This window comes from Parathielavia appendiculata, assembly GCF_033297405.1.
Source record: "Parathielavia appendiculata strain CBS 731.68 unplaced genomic scaffold N657scaffold_8, whole genome shotgun sequence".
Taxonomy (NCBI): domain Eukaryota; kingdom Fungi; phylum Ascomycota; class Sordariomycetes; order Sordariales; family Chaetomiaceae; genus Parathielavia; species Parathielavia appendiculata.
In genome coordinates, this window is record NW_026944227.1 from 807383 (window position 1) to 823121 (window position 15739).

The following is a 15739-nucleotide window of genomic DNA, read 5'->3' on the forward strand; positions in this document are numbered from 1 at the left end:
GAATCGGTGTTGAGGGCTGATTGCTTCAAACTCTAGGTCTGATCCCATATTTTGAAGACTCTCAATTGGTTTTAAAAGAATTGAGCACCTTCTGACTGACCAAGTCGACCATTAAAGGTACTCAGCCTCGTCCAATTTCCAGGTCCGACACTGCACGTGTTCAACGACACGAAATGCAGCGCCGAGGCAGAGGATAAGAATGAAGCTTGGGCTCCGTATCCAAGAAACTCGATTTCGTGTTTCAAGTCAGGGAACTAGGCGTCATGCCTTTCGCCCGGAGTGATTCGCTTCGGGATATTGACTTTACGCTTCGTCGACAGTTCAACAAGACAAACTTCAGGTACGGCCAGTACATACATGTTACGAGCGTCCGAACTATCAACTAACAAATAGCCAGACCATATCAACGCGAGATCATCGTCGCCGCCCTCGATGGCAAAGATGTCTTTGTTCAGGCAGCCACGTCGTTTGGCAAGAGCCTGTGCTTCCAGTTGCCCGCCGTGATCGACCGAGGAAGTATGTTCCAAGTAACCCACCTTCATACGACAGAGCGACTGACCGTATTGAGTCACAATTGTAATCTCTCCGCTGTTGAGCCTCATGGTCAGTCCACGTCTTGGTCCCTGCGACTGTTCCTGTATCTAACCCAGCTAGATGAACCAAGTTGAAGCCCTCCGTGCAGCAAACGTCGACGCCCGCACACTCAACAGCAACACTCCCCTCTCCGAGCGGGATTACATCTACCAAGACCTGGCCACGGGCCATCCGCTGACCCGCCTCCTCTACGTGACCCCCGAACTGTGCTCCACGGACCGCTTCCGCGAGCGTCTCAAGCTGGTTTACGAGCAAAAAGAGCTGGCCCGCATCGCCGTGGACGAAGCCCACTGCATCTCGGAATGGGGCCACGATTTCCGCAAGGACTTCAAGCGCCTTTCCTGGTTCCGCGAGACCTTCCCGGACGTGCCCATCATGTGCCTGACGGCGACCGCCAACACGCAAGTCCGCCGGGACATCCTCTCGACGCTGGGGCTTGATAGGACGCCCGACAAGCTCCGCGAGTTTACCATGACGGCCCACCGCCCGAACTTGCACCTCGAGGTGCGCTTCACCAGCGACGAGGCCAACGACCGCTACGACGACTTCGTATCCTGGCTGAAGGGGGTCTATGCGCGGCGGTCCGCGGCGGACCGCAGGCCCGAGCTCGAGGCCGCCGGCGAACGCGTCGAGGGCGTGCCAGGCATCATCTACACGCTGTCGCGCGACGAGTGCGAGTCGCTGGCAGCGGCGCTGCGCTGCGACAACATCGGCGCCCGGCCCTTCCACGCCAAGCTGCCTAAAGAAGTCAAGGAGGACACGCTCGCGCGGTGGCTCGCCAACGAGCCCGGGTATGACATCATTGTCGCCACCACGGCGTTTGGTATGGGCATTGACAAGGATAACGTGAGGTTTGTCGTGCACTGGCGGTTGCCGAAAAGCTTTGAGGGGTATTACCAGGAGGCTGGGAGGGCAGGCCGCGATGGGAATGCGAGTTACTGTTTCTTGTACTATGCTCGCGAGGATAGGGATCGCGTTTGTAATATGGTGATAAGGGACGGCGCAGGTGTGCGGGATGGGAGTGGTGACAGTAACAAGCAAGCGAGGCTGGAGAGTCTGAACCGGCTTGTCGGATACTGTGAGGATACGAGTACCTGTCGGCATGCGGCCATTTGCAGGTACTTTGGCGAGGAGAAGGTGCCCGAGTGTGACTATGCTTGTGACTGGCATAAGGATGCGCAGGGGTTGAAGAAGAGGATGATGAGGGGCCTTGCGAGCGAGGAGTGGGTTTCCACGCAGCGGCAGGAGGGCATGTATGATGACTATTACTACAGTGATTAGACGGGGGACATAGCCACGATACCCATTTGGCGGGAGGATTAGCAAGACACATCTTCTTCGAGCTTCTCACATCGTTGCTATATGTATCATTCCTTGATTGGGTATCATTCCGCGAGCTCACTCCCCTCCACATGCTCGAGCAGTTCCGGGCGCTCCTTGATCAACGCCTCCAGGTTCCTTTGCCACTGCAGCCACACCATGCCCTGCAGCACGGCATCGGCCAAGTCATCCAACTTATTTCTAACCTCACGTGCCAAGCCCTTTCCACTCCCACGTACACCCTTTTCTGCCCTCCCTTGTTTCCTTCCCGCCCTCTCCCACTGACCCACATACAACCTCGCCATCTTCTCCGCCTGCCCGGGCTCCGGCATCACCATCCCTTCATCCCTCAGAAGCCGTCCCACAGTATCCGTCTTCACCTTCTTTATTCGTTGCCCATCCACCTTTCCTGCAAGATCAGTGTACAAGTAATTCACCACCCCGCCCGGCAGCACCGATTCGACCCTCCCCTCAAAGCGCCCGCCCTCTGTGCCGTCGGCACCGTCCAGCGTCTTCCCGTAGAGCGACGCGAACAAGGCGTGCAGCATGGCCTCGAGCGAATTTACCCGCAGGGTCCATTCAAAGACGGCCGCCTGGCCGCCGCTGCGAAAACGCTGGCGCTCGATCAGCACGTGAGTTGGGCGCAGCGGGAGGAGGTGGGACTGGACGAGGTCGACGGCATGCCGGGACATTGCGGCGGGGGAGAAGTCTGCTGGGTCGAGGTCTTTCAAAGTGCATGTTTTGGTGGAGGTGATGGTGTTGTGACTTAGAGCAGGGAGAGTCAAATCCAGGCATTTCCAGACGTGAAGACGGACTGGCGTGGTTAAGGGGGTGGTCTTGAACTGTTCCTGAGAGGGATCAGGGGCGACCGGAGTGAGGAGGCTGAAGGCGAAGTTCCTGATGCCCATGTCGATGCTGAGGATGCGGGCTTCTGGCGGAAGTGGCTGATAGTTCCTTGCCGCATGACGAATGCGCTGGACTAGGACTGGTTTCGTGCCGGTTTTGGAGATGCCGATGGATGCGCAGACGCTACGGAGGGTCAATAGGGTTAATGCAGTTTCTTTGAGGAGGGAGGTGGTGGTCATGATGGAATGTTAGGGGGTGCATGGGCGGATGCTCCTGGATGGATAAGTGAGACACAAGAGGTGACGGCGCCGAACTGCTGAACCTCATGGACAGATTTAATAACTTCTGTAAACAATGGACCCGACCTCGGGAGGCTCCGTGACGGAGGTTGCAAAGACCAGACATTGAGACCAAACACTTTCGGTATAGGCCCCACTCACTAGCCACATGAGCCACCCAAACTCTTGCAGCCAACACCATCGTCCCTTTGGTCCAAGGGACCTCAATGCACTACATCAGTTCTAAAAAACGGCACAACTCACTCAGAAACACAGTTGCACTCCAAGGGCCGGTTGCAGTTAGGGTCGAGTTTACAAGCCGGGATAAGCCCCGATGTAGGGCTAAGCCGGCGGGCCCGGGCCGGGGCTTGGCGCACCAAAGGTTCGGACGCAGTAGGAAATCGCCCAAGACTCGCAAGGCATAATGCATTGCAAGTACAGCGATTTATATCAATTGTTTGATGCAGCAACAATGAGATATCCGTGATTACATAGGATGGTAGTGGTGTTAAGTTTGTATAGCTCGTGTGGCTGGTAGGCGGTGTCCTATACGGATCCAAACCAAGAGGGTATGGTCTCTTATCTGACAAAGTCAAGTTCACCGCAACACTGCCCTAAAAGATCGGACAAAGCAAATCTTTTACGGTGATCGCCGATTCGCTGAGCGTCCATTCAAGCCCGGCAAAGTGGAACCTTCGGCTGTCTCGCCGAGCCGGTCTTCACATTCATGCCGAACAATTTCTTGTTCTGTTGCCAGACGCCTGCTTACTGATCAATTTCTCTTTCGAACTGTCGTTGCGCTGATTCATACAGGGTTGTAACTAACAGGATTTGGAATTGCGCCTTTTTAGCTCTGCATCGCTGCACTCACTTGAGTCAGCACTGAACCATTCAAGTTACAGACACGACAGCGGCGGTCCCCTGCATGCCATCGGATTTGTCAACCACGCTGTATAATAACCCCTCCACCAACCCGCGATACCCGCTGTCTCGCAGAGACAAGACCCATTTCCATGCAACCCGTTTCACTGTTAGCTAGACGCACCCTGCTCTCGTCCAAACCAGCTGCAGGTCGAATCAGCACTATAACCCGCCACTTTTCGCAGACATCCCTCGCCATGGCGCCCATTTCCAAGGAGACCGACTTCCTCGTGATAGGAGGCGGCAGCGGCGGCCTCGCTTCTGCCCGCGCTGCCAGCTCCAGGTACGGGGCGAAGGCGATGGTCATTGAGGGCAAGCGGTTAGGCGGGACATGCGTCAACGTGGGGTGAGTGAGGACCCTTCCATCCTGAAATCGCCGGGACACTGACCCAGTACTTGCAGCTGCGTCCCGAAAAAGGTGACCTTCAACGCCGCCGCTATCGCCGAGACTATCCACCAGTCCAAATCGTACGGCTTCAGCGTACAAGAAACCGCGCCCTTCGACTGGACCACCTTCAAGCAGAAGCGTGACGCCTACATCCAACGCCTCAATGGCATCTACGAGCGCAATCTCGCCAACGACAAGGTCGAGTATGTGCACGGCTGGGCCAAGGTCATCTCGCGGAACCAGGTCGAGATAACGCTCGACGACGGCACGAAAACGGTGGTTAACGCCAAGAAGATCCTCATCGCCGTCGGCGGCAACCCGACCATCCCCCCACAGATTCCCGGGTCCGAGCTCGGCACCAACAGCGACGGTTTCTTCGACATCGACAAGCTACCCAAGAAAGTAGCGCTCGTGGGCGCTGGGTACATTGCGGTCGAGTTTGCGGGCATGTTCAATGCGCTCGGTGTCGAGACACACCTGTTTATCCGTCACGACACTTTTCTGCGGGCCTTCGATCCCATGATCCAGGAGGGTGTGACCAAGGAGTACGAGCGGCTGGGCGTCAAGCTGCACAAGCGGAGCTTGCTCAGCAAAGTTGAGAAGGAGGAGGGTACGGGCAGGCTCACACTTCACTACAAGGAGGGAGACGGCGAGGGTGTCGTCTCGGATGTCGACCACCTCATCTGGGCTGTCGGTCGGACACCAGCGACCCAGGGCCTTGGGCTGGAGTCAGCCGGCGTGAAGCTGACGGAGACGGGCCATGTCGCCGTGGACGACTACCAGAACACCAACGTCGAGAACATCTACGCTCTCGGCGACGTAACCGGCCAGGTTGAGCTTACGCCCGTGGCTATCGCTGCCGGCCGCAGGCTAGCCGCGCGGCTATTTGGGCCAGAGCAGTTCCGGACCGCCAGGCTGGACTACTCAAACATTCCGTCGGTGGTCTTCGCGCACCCCGAGGTCGGCTCCATCGGGCTGACGGAGCCGCAGGCGGTTGAGAAGTATGGGCGGGAGAACCTCAAGATCTACAAGACGAATTTCACGGCCATGTACTACGCCATGATGGACCCGGAGCAGAAGGGCCCGACCGCCTACAAGCTTATCTGCGCGGGTCCGGAGGAGAAGGTGGTGGGCTTGCACATCATGGGCCTCGGCAGCGGCGAGATGTTGCAGGGTTTTGGCGTTGCCGTCAAGATGGGCGCCACCAAGGCGGATTTCGACAACTGTGTTGCCATCCACCCAACGAGCGCCGAGGAGTTGGTCACGCTGAGGTAGAGATTTGATTTTGGGAGAGATACCATGCATAGACCTTGAATAGATCGTGATTGCGACCAAGTGCTATGTGAAGCGTCATCTTAGATTGGGCATGTACTGTGCAAAGGCATTCGCAGGTGAGCATACGTCCGCCGTAACCCTGCACTGCCACCAACCACCGGCTTTGGTCTGATTAAATATTGAGAAACTCACGCAATTATTCACCCTATTGCTCTCTTTCATTGGGGGGAACAATGTAACAGGTTCGGTTCGCTGCGTGGATACAACAACCCTAACCCTTATTCTCACTTGACATTCCAGTCCGGCGTGTCAATGCACCACCTGCGCAAAATGTCACGCCACCTCTGTTGAGCTCCATCAACTTTCCCTTCGCTAGCGTCACAGCCCGTGATTGAACCGAGCTCGAATTCACCTCATCACCACCGCTACCATCTCCATCACCACAATCAAGTCAAACTCCCCACTCTTTTATTTTAAGGTAAGCATGCATAACTGCACCTCCAACTCCAAAATCCACATCCGGTGCCGAATCAATCGAACTGACCAGAACGAACGAACGAACGACAGAAAAAGATGCTCGCCCGTGCAACCCTCCGCACCAGCGCCTCGGCCTCGGCCGCCGCCCAGCAGCTCGTCGCCCGCCGCGCCTTCACGACGACGCGTGCCCGCCTCTCCTCGCCCTACCACTACCCCGAGGGCCCGCTCTCCAACCTGCCGTTCAACCCGCGCAAGAAAGGGTTCGCAATTGGGTACTGGACCTACTGCTTCGTTGGATTCTTCATGCCGTTTGGTATTGCTGGTACGTAAACATGGGGACACGTTATTGCGCCGCTTGGGGAGGCAGCTCGGTCGGTTTGCGGGGGACGCGAGGCGTTTTGAAGAAGAGGTGGATCAAGGGAGGTGGTTGGTGGTGTCGAAATATTTGGGGCTTGACATTCTAGATGAGTGCTGACGCTGGGCCGTGATACAGTCTGGCAGACTTACCATCCTGCCAAGTAAGCTTGTCATGGACGGGGCTTGAATAGTGGTTGTAGAGGGTGACGCTTCCGGCTGAGGTTGGAGGGTGGGCAAATAGTGGCATGGGGTCTGGTCCTGCTATTGGGGAAGGGCTGTGTATATGATACGGGGCCGATAGAGTATACATCCAGACCATTCGTTTCCTTCGGCTAGTTACGCTGTCGGATTCTCTGCTGTGTGAGATGTTTGGCCGTAGCTCCAGTGGCAGCACGCACGATTCAGGCTGAGCGAGGCATCATCTCCTGCCTTTTCCCCTGCCTTGCTTGGTGCTAGAAATTCACCCAGTACTTTGCAATTGGAATAGGCACAATGGCTCCAATTCTCCACAATTGCAGCATTTGCCAACACGAAGCATGAGAACTCCCATCATCATGAGCCAGCATGAAGGTAAGGGATGCTCTGAGCAACTCCTCATCACCACAATGGCAGATCGTTTGCAGTTATTCTGCGTGGATCGAATCAGAGCTGAAGTCCCTTCGTAGTTCTGTCATTGAGCTTTGATTCCTTCCACGGCTGGATTGGGACCTAGGGGGCCAGGGCAAGTGATCAAGTACCGAATTGGTTGAGCACCGAGCGAGCTTCAAGCTGCTGTGGGGCTTATGTGCACGAGCAGCTAGCGCACAGACCACGGAATATGTATTCAAAGATGTCCTGCCATCCCATGCATTTCCAGGGGCATGTGCGTGGCCCGACCTGCAACACCAAACCTGAATTGCGAGCCCGACTCACGGCTCTTCTTGCGCAGGACCGCGCCCAGCCAACACGAAATGGTCTGATACCGACTACGCCTCTCCACCATGGACGTGCCGCCAGTCAAGCTGTCGGAGCTACTCCGGCACCCGGACGACCTTGACAAAATCGCGGCGCTCAAGGCCGAGTTCACGCGCAAGAAGGCCGCCGTCGACTCGCAGCTGCGAGCGGGCCTGCGCGAACAGCTCGAGACTACCCAGGCCGGCATGAACGGCCTGGCCGACGGCCAGAAGACGGTGCAGCAGATCAAGGACGAGATGATCAAGATCGACAAGATATGCTCCGAGTCGCAGAACATGATCTCAGACTTCGCGACAATCAACCTCGTCTCCCAGGCCCACCGCAACTTTGGCGCCGTCGAGGCCATGCGCCGTAACCTCGAGACCTTCAACGACCGCCTGAGCGCCATCCAGGAGATGCTGCGCCGCGACGATGAAGACGCCGAGAACATGCCCAACCTGCTGCCCGTGCACTACGAGCTGACGCAGTTGCGCAACATTCGAGACGACGCCATCGAGCAGATTCAGCGCGCCGACGACCCGAGCCTGCAGTCGACGCTGGAGGATTACTTTGAGCGCTTGGACCAGGCCATCGAGTGGTTCGACGAGCACATCAATCTCATCGCGAGGAGTCTGATCAACCTTGTGGTGGCCGACAACACGAGTTTAGTAGTGCGCTTCGCATTGATAATAGAAGCAGAAGAGCGGAGCGATCAGAGGGTGCTCGCGCTCCAGGAGGCGCTCAAGGACCACAAGGAGATGGCGACGCGGTTCCAAAGTATTACGGACGGCGCAAAGAAGGTGCGCGGATACAAGGACAAGTTCCTCGAATGCATCAGGAAGATTGGCGGAGGCCAGTTTGAGCAGAGCAGGGAAGAGTTCATGGGGGACCCGGCCGAGCTGGAAAAGAGCCTGCGGTGGTACTTCAACGACCTGAACACGGTCAGGTTGGGCATGGTGCAGTTGATGCCCAAGAAGTGGAAGATTTTCAAGACGTGGACAAACATTTACCACAACATGATGCACGATTTTTTGATTGGCATCATCGAGGACCCCCAAGCCAGCTCCGCGCACACGCTGGAAATTGTCGGCTGGCCCGAGAAATACTACCGCAAGATGGCTAAGCTAGGGTTCAAGCAGGAGGAGCTGACGCCGCACGTCATCGACAACCGCGAGACGGAGCTCGTGCGCGATTTCCGCGCACTCATCATCAAGTTCCTGGACGAATGGATCGGCCGCATTTGGACTCAGGAGATCAAAGAGTTTTCCGAGCGCAACGTTGAAGGCGCGAACCTGGACCAGGACGAGTACGGCTACTTCCGGAACAAGAACCTGGTCGATTTGTGGAGGATGCTGCGCGGGCAGCTCGACGCCGCGGCCAACTCGAAGCGGGCCGACGTGGCGGAGGGTGTGGTAGACGCCATGTTCCAGCGGCTACGGCAGCGGCAGCAGAACTGGCAAAAAATGCTCGAGGACGAAGCCGCGCGGTACGAGACGGGCAAAGTGGTGGACCTGGAGGGTTTCCAGCCGCTGCAGGACTGGCTCGTGGCGACGGCCAACGACCAGATCGCGTGCATCGACGATAACGAGGACGAGGGCCGGGTGGCGTACCTGACCGACTTCAAGAAGAAGTTCAGCACGCTCGTGACGCCTCAGTACATGGACCGCGCCGAGGCTGAGGTGGCCGCCCTGCGCGACGGTTACCTCGACCTCAGCACGTGGTGCATCACCAAATTTGCGCAGCTCGTCTTCGCCGTCGACTTCAAGACGGTCATGCCTAACTTCTTCACGCCCCGCTGGTACACCAGCACGGACATGGCGCGCATGGTCGCCACGTTTGAGGAGTACGTAGGCGACTACCGCATCGTGTTGCACCACTCACTGGTCGACATCTTCATCGAGATCTTTGCCGACGAGCTGCTGATCCGGTACTTATCGTCGGTGCGCAACAAGGGCGCCAAGTTCCGCCGGTCGGACCAGTTCCAGGACAAGATCTTTGACGACCTTAAGACGGCGTTTGACTTTTTCAACAGCCTTCCGAACCCGGCCGTGGGCAACTCGATTAAGGAGACGTGGCGCGTGACCGAGCCGTTTCTGCAGCTGTTGTCAGTCGAGAAGGAGGCTGTGTCGGACACGTTTGCCGCGTTCAAGGCGGCCTACTGGGACCTGCAGATTAGTTGGGTCGAGGCGGTGCTGCGGTCCAGAGATGACTTTGAGAGGAGCATGCTGAATGCTGTCAAAGCGAGGGCCGCGCAGATGGATGTGGTGAGGGGCCCCGAGACGATAATGAGTAAGGTCAAGTGATGCACAATGAATGATATTGTCCTGGTACCACGGCACGAGTTTGGTCCGAGCCCCCTTTTTTGGCCCGTGTGCTTCTCTGGCAACTGCCCAAATAGGAAGTCAAGCAAACACCGAAAACGAAGATTCGGTGTTTGGCCCAACTGCCGTCTTCGTCCATACCCAGGATTCGATCACCTCAATATCCAAAACTTATGACAGTCAAATCGATGAATGGTCAACTCCTTCTGATTTTCGACTGATTCTGGATTCGTTTCGGACAACAGAAACTGGGCCTCCACTTCGCCACAGGTTGAGAGACCCATCATAGCATCCGCCTTCGGTTCTTACCACAACGCCAATGCGCGGATAGTCTCATCCTGGCTTCATGAGATTCCTTCGGACGCAGGCAACGGCAGCGAAGCAACCCTCATCGCTTCGTCCGTTCACGAACAATCTTCTCCACGAAGGCGTAAAGACCAACAGTCCAAACCCGGTACAGCCGCAACCACAATCACCTCGTCCCTCTCCCATCCGTAATTCAAATCCAGCAACCAGCAATAACCAGCTGCCTCCATACGGGTACCCAAGACCAACCCGATCCCCCACTCGACCCCAATTTCAAGTCCCGCTCTCGAGGCAAACGCCCAACCGTGCGCTGTTCCAACCCAGCAACAACGACAAGAACAGTCCAAATGACATCGGCACGAACATTAATCACCACTCGCTCCGCTCAAAATATCCAAAACTTCACCGCCCATTGCACGTCATGCCACCCTTCCCTCCCCTTCCCAACCCCCTCCACCCCATCCTCCCCGGCATCCTGCCCCCGCTGCCAGGCCGCACAAGCTTATACAGAGCGTCCGCACCACACCCCTACCTTTTTGTCATCACATCTCTTGCGCATTTCGGAGGTGCTCTCCTTTGACGAGACAGTGGCGTATCTGAACCAGGCTATCGGCTCCCGGCTGGCAAAGGTTTTAGAGAGGGGTGTTGGTAAATACGGGGAAGGGACCCCGGCGAAGGCGGAGAAAGGAGTTACCCGACGTTGGTTTGACTTTGATTTCGTGAGGGAGGTGGCGAGGGGAGGTGGCGAGGGTGAGGAAGGTTGTTTTTGACAGGTTTGAAGAGGATGGGCCGGGCGGGGGAAGGGGGCTTGGGGTGGATCGGGAGAGAGGGGATTGAATCATCGGAGAAGGAAGGGTCGAAGAAAGGATGAGGAGGTGAGGAGGCTTGGGAAGATGGGGAGACGGTGAGCAAAGTAAGGTGTAAAAGAAAGGAAATGGGACTTGCGAATGGGACAGGGACAACAGCTATCAACCTATTAGGTCGTATTTTCAAGAAGCTTGGGACTGAACTCAAACAAAAGGATATTTGCTTTCGACAACCTTAAGGGGGTGTTCCTCCAATGAAGATTGAGCGTCCGCATGGTGCGTTACTCAGCCGTTAAACAGGACTGGTGGTGAATCCTGATGTGCAACACTCGCCGCGTAGTAGGAATAACAATTACCGAACGCCTAGATCTAAGCAAACCGTCGCCGCCCTGCCATGCAATGCAATGCAGATCAACCCACCCTTCCGTAAACAATGAATGAACCTACCAAAACCAACCGCGTAATCAATCGTACCCTTACCCAACGGCCCATAGAGAACAACCAGCCATGGAAAAGCCATTCTGCCCAAACCCACCCTCACCCGGCCGCCTTCTTTCTCGCTGCAAACCTTCGAGTAAACCAGCCACCTCCCTCCTTCGCCTTGCCCTCTTCTCCATCCAACTTTAGGCCCTCCCCAATCATACCGGACAACTCATTTCGTGGGTCACCCCTCCCCCCCTCCCCCGCACCACCAGCATTTCTACCACCAACCACCACTTCCGCAAAAAGCCGCGGTTCCGCGAACGAAACCTGCCTCTTCTCCCCTTCCTCCCCACTACCGCCGCAACCACCACCCAAGCCCCCTTCCCTCGCAAGCGTGGTCCCATCTCTACCCCGAAACCGGACAACCCCACCACTAGGGGCATCACTACCGCGCACACCACTGCCACCAGCAGCCTTCTCAACCGAGCTAAGCCTCAACCCGGGCCGGTTAGGCGGGTTGAACACCCTCTGGGCAGGCGTCGTCGGGGCGGGCGGAACCCGGTACCAGAAAGACCCCTTGCGCGGCTCGGTCGGGGCCGAGCCAAACGGCTGGGTGGCGCGCTGGCCGCGGGTGTTGAAGGCGCGGTATTTGGATTGCTGGGCGATCGCGTCTGGCGTGGCGGCGGCGGCGGCGGTGGTGGTCAATGGGAAGGGAGAGGAAAACGGGGTGGGGGACCAGTCCATTTCGTCTCCTCCCCCTCCTCCAATGCCTGCGGTCGAACTGAAGGGTGAGGGTGATTGTTGGAGATGAAGGGTGTCGATTTGCTGGAGGTGGGCGGTTAGGGTTTGGGCGGCTTGCGTGTGGGCATGGCCCATGGGCGGCTTGTTGGAGCGGCGTGGGACGGATGGCGAGAGGTCGACTGGGGATGGGGGGTTGGGCGAGGTGGGGGAACGGGAGATCTCGTCGAGAAGGTCGGCTATCAATTTCGTTTCGTCCAAGCGTGAGGAGGGGGACGCGGGGGTTAGTTCCGGGGGATCGTGAAGGAGCAACTGACTTGAGGTGGCGCCGAATAAGGGGGCCATGTTGATATGAATTGCGCGGGGAGCGAGAATGAAAATCTGAGGTGTTAGCGAGTGTCAGACCAGATGGGGCATGGGTATGGCTTACGAGCGCAGCAAACGCCGCGACAAAAGCATGGCCGGCGGTCTGCATATTCAAGAGCAATGGATTTGGAGAGGTTAAATCCCAGCCGGTCTGCAGGAAAATGCGGAGGGCGACGGCCATGGCTTGGAACAAATACCATCTGGCAACTCCGCTGATGTGTCGGGTGAAGCCCCTAAATATTTGGGCGAACCGTGGATTCCACCACACACCTAAGATACTTGCAAGAATGCTCCATCTCAGCAGCCGAACCGCAGACGGAAGATGGGCAACGAAGGGCCCGCAGACCCTGAGCAACCGGAAAGTTAACAGACTCTCGTCGGCCTCGAGCCACACGAAATACTGCGAAAGCAAACCGTGTACCACCACCGCGTGCCAGGCCAGCTGCAGCACAAAGCCAGCGATCCACAACCACCTGCCCGCCGTGTCGGCCCTCTCCAGCCAACCCAGGGTCTTAATGCTCTTGCTCCTGCTCGCGCTGCGATCAAGCATGCGCCGCAGCAGGTCCGTCTTGGCCGTGTACGCCGCCTGCTCGAGACGTTGGCGCACCTTCGGCTCGCACTCGGCGCATATCTGCGGGTAGAGGCGCTCCTGGTTCTTGCGAAAGCGGTAGAGGCCCTTCTCGCGCTCGGTGTAGTCCGGGTCGTCCGGGTCGGGCAGGTACTGCGCAAGCGACGCGCTCAGCAGGTGCTGATTCTTGAGGCAGGTTGCACAAAAGATGGGGTCGCTGGTCGGACTCGAGGGCGGAGAGAATGCCTGCGGGACGGCGTATTGCCGGGGGGTGGCTTCTTTGTCGGTCGCGACAGGTGGATCGGTGATGTCGCCGTTCTTGGCTGTCAGCATACCTAGCTGTTGATCCCATTAGGGCGAGTTCAAGTACCTCGTCTAGATAGTTGGTGGCATCGCAAAAGGGACAGTCGAAGCGTCGGATCTCGGCATTGTAGAGAGTCGAGTTCTTGCGGCCGCAGTAGAAACACGTCAGATAGGAACTGCGGTAGAGTCGCGGCATCTTGCTTGTGTTGCAAAGGGAGCGAGCATTGCAGACCGACAGCACAATGGGCAAAGCGACAATGTTATGTGCTGGCGGCGGTCAAGCAGTTTGTCAATTGTTGACTCTGTTGACCGTTTCCAGGGCAAGATTCTGCCGGGCGGTCGTGATTTCCAGATCGTTCCCGCTGGGCGTCAGCCCCATATGCAATACTGCTAAGCACAAGTGTAAGGGGCAGCAAGTAGGGGATTACAATTGAGAGGCGTTAATGTTCAGCATTTCGGTAGCGTTCAAGGTTTTCCATATTCGGTAATATAGTGGGTCCGTGCTTGCCTTACCATAACTGGCATTGTTGACAACTTCCTCTCTAGCAACGTGCAAACCATCTTAGTAACAACGAGTCACGAACCATATATGGCCTTGGCTCTGGAATTCTAATGCATGGCAGTATCTTCTGACGTGGTTGATGAGTCGATACTTCTGGAAAGGCTAAGAAAGCTATCGTCTTTTTGGGTCTTTTCTAAGTGGCACACCAGCGTGCAATTCATTCGTTCTTTACAAGTCAAGTCACTCACTCCCTCAACTCGAGCACCCTCACTCTTTTTCTGGAATACAGGGCACAGCTACACGTGTTGCCTGAGTTCGGAGTCACTCACTAGGTGAGTCACTTCGCTTCTCTCACATGGTTAAGTCTTGTTAACCAGTGTAGTCGACTGTTTTTTTAATCAGCCATTCCACCCTTAGGGCATGAAGGATTGATGCCCAAGACATATGATTCCGACGGTTGCACTTCCGGTTCTTGAGTCGGTTTTCCTGTCTTATTTTCGGCGACGTGCAACTTTCGTTATCAGTCCTCTCGTCTTTGGGCCGTTGATTTAGGAGCCTGTTGTGGTTATCCTTGAACAAAAGCTATCCCTGAGACCTCGACACTGAGGCTTATGCTCAACCATATCGGCCACTCACACGCTGCGGCTTGAGCAGCACTCCTCTCATACAAGCCGCAGGCGGCCTACATTCTCGTCGCTTAGTCGACGACATCACAATCACACCATGGACCCGCATAAAGGCACAGGCAACGACACGGTGGGCCAGCAGAAAAACACCGATCGCGGCGGCTGCGGCTTGCTGCGAACTTTCACCCACAAACCTGACGACAAGAACAGGTTAGAAGCCCATCACAAAGGTGCGTCGGCCAATTCCAACCCAAACACAGCAGCGTCTGCTCGAATATCAAGCTCCAAACCAAATTTCACCGACGACGGCGACATGGAGCAAATCCTCCGTGAGATGGTCGAGGATCTCGGTCCTGACCGATTCGCTTTTTTCGTTTATCTCGGTCTGATTGGCGTCATTGTCGTCTCTACCATCGGCTTTTTTTTTCTCTCCTGGTCCTGGATTACGGCCATCGTCATGGTCTTCCTCACTTTCGTTGTCGTAAGTCCGCCGTCTTTCTCGTCTCAATAGCCTGCTGATCACCCCAGTGGCGCCATATCTCACTCAAGCACGAGCATCCTCGGCCGCAGACCGGCCGCCGTTGGATTACCCGCCGCGACCCGTCGACTCCCAACACGGCCAGCCTCCCGGCTGTCTACTTCCTTTACATTCTCGGCTCGGGCGGTCATACGACCGAGATGCTCGAGACCATCCGGCGCAAGTTCGCGCCCCAAGCCAACCTCCACCGGCGCTACCTCGTCACGACCGGCGACACGGACTCGCTCAACCGCGTCGCCCAGCTCGAGGCCCTCATTCAGCGCTGCTTCCCCGACGCCCGCGCCGGCACCATGGACGCCTTCCGCGTCCCCCGTGCGCGTAAGGTTCACCAGCCTCTCTGGACGGCGCCCTTCACCTGCCTGAGCACTGCCATTCACGCCGTCAACGCGCTCACGCGCGAGCCCGACGCCCGCCCCACCACCCGCCACGGCAACCAGTTCAAGTACCCGCACGTGATCATCACCAACGGGCCCGCCACGGGGTTCATCGTCTGCCTGGTCGCGCACCTGCTCAAGATCTTGTACGTCATGCCGCAGAACCGCCTTAAGATGGTGTACGTCGAGTCGTGGGCGCGCAGCCGCAGCTTGAGCCTGACGGGGAGGCTGTTCCTGTGGTCGGGCATCGCCGACATCTTTTGCGTGCAGCACGAGGAGCTCGCCCGGCGTTTCGGCCCGAGGGTGGTGTATGTCGGCAACGTCGCGGCGAGGCTCGCACCTCCGGGCTAGCAGCCTGAGGTGTACTGGCCTCCGATGGAGAGCGTGCTGGATCGGTTGGGCTTGCGGCCGCCGGAGCGCGAGGTGCAGACAGGGGAGGAGAGAGTGGAGGGTACAGAGCAGGAGAGAGGGGAGCAGGA

At 57.0% G+C, this 15739-nt stretch overlaps 5 protein-coding genes across 5 annotated transcripts; 3 read left to right on the forward strand and 2 right to left on the reverse strand.

Annotated features, from left to right (window-relative positions):
• Positions 1 to 37: 37 nt before the first annotated feature.
• N657DRAFT_620897 (ATP-dependent DNA helicase) lies at positions 38 to 1937 on the forward strand. The gene is made up of 4 exons (XM_062790605.1): positions 38 to 340; positions 398 to 516; positions 569 to 603; positions 655 to 1937. Exons 1-4 carry the CDS (start codon positions 264 to 266, stop codon positions 1873 to 1875), a joined length of 1452 nt encoding a protein of 483 aa, XP_062646575.1. The 5' UTR covers positions 38 to 263; the 3' UTR covers positions 1876 to 1937.
• Positions 1919 to 3460, reverse strand: N657DRAFT_646562 (Ydc2-catalyt-domain-containing protein). The gene has a single exon (XM_062793142.1). The coding sequence runs from the start codon at positions 2997 to 2999 to the stop codon at positions 1980 to 1982; it is 1020 nt and encodes a 339-aa protein (XP_062646576.1). The 5' UTR covers positions 3000 to 3460; the 3' UTR covers positions 1919 to 1979.
• Positions 3461 to 3683: 223 nt separating this feature from the next.
• On the forward strand, positions 3684 to 5622 carry N657DRAFT_672608 (uncharacterized protein; the record flags this gene model as incomplete). Its single annotated transcript, XM_062795645.1, has 2 exons — positions 3684 to 4305; positions 4362 to 5622. The coding sequence occupies exons 1-2, from the start codon at positions 4052 to 4054 to the stop codon at positions 5620 to 5622; spliced, it is 1515 nt and encodes a 504-aa protein (XP_062646577.1). The 5' UTR covers positions 3684 to 4051.
• A 573-nt stretch (positions 5623 to 6195) lies between these two features.
• On the forward strand, positions 6196 to 9692 carry N657DRAFT_634799 (exocyst complex component Sec6; the record flags this gene model as incomplete). Its single annotated transcript, XM_062791305.1, has 4 exons — positions 6196 to 6421; positions 6593 to 6617; positions 6944 to 7026; positions 7453 to 9692. 4 exons carry the CDS (start codon positions 6196 to 6198, stop codon positions 9690 to 9692), a joined length of 2574 nt encoding a protein of 857 aa, XP_062646578.1.
• Positions 9693 to 11359: 1667 nt separating this feature from the next.
• On the reverse strand, positions 11360 to 15517 carry N657DRAFT_634800 (uncharacterized protein; the record flags this gene model as incomplete). The annotated part of the gene is made up of 12 exons (XM_062791306.1): positions 11360 to 12222; positions 12301 to 12364; positions 12414 to 13256; positions 13288 to 13487; positions 13734 to 13762; positions 13971 to 14000; positions 14078 to 14087; positions 14359 to 14404; positions 14445 to 14542; positions 14820 to 14860; positions 14893 to 15245; positions 15281 to 15517. The coding sequence occupies 12 exons, from the start codon at positions 15515 to 15517 to the stop codon at positions 11360 to 11362; spliced, it is 2814 nt and encodes a 937-aa protein (XP_062646579.1).
• Between the last annotated feature and the right edge of the window lie 222 nt (positions 15518 to 15739).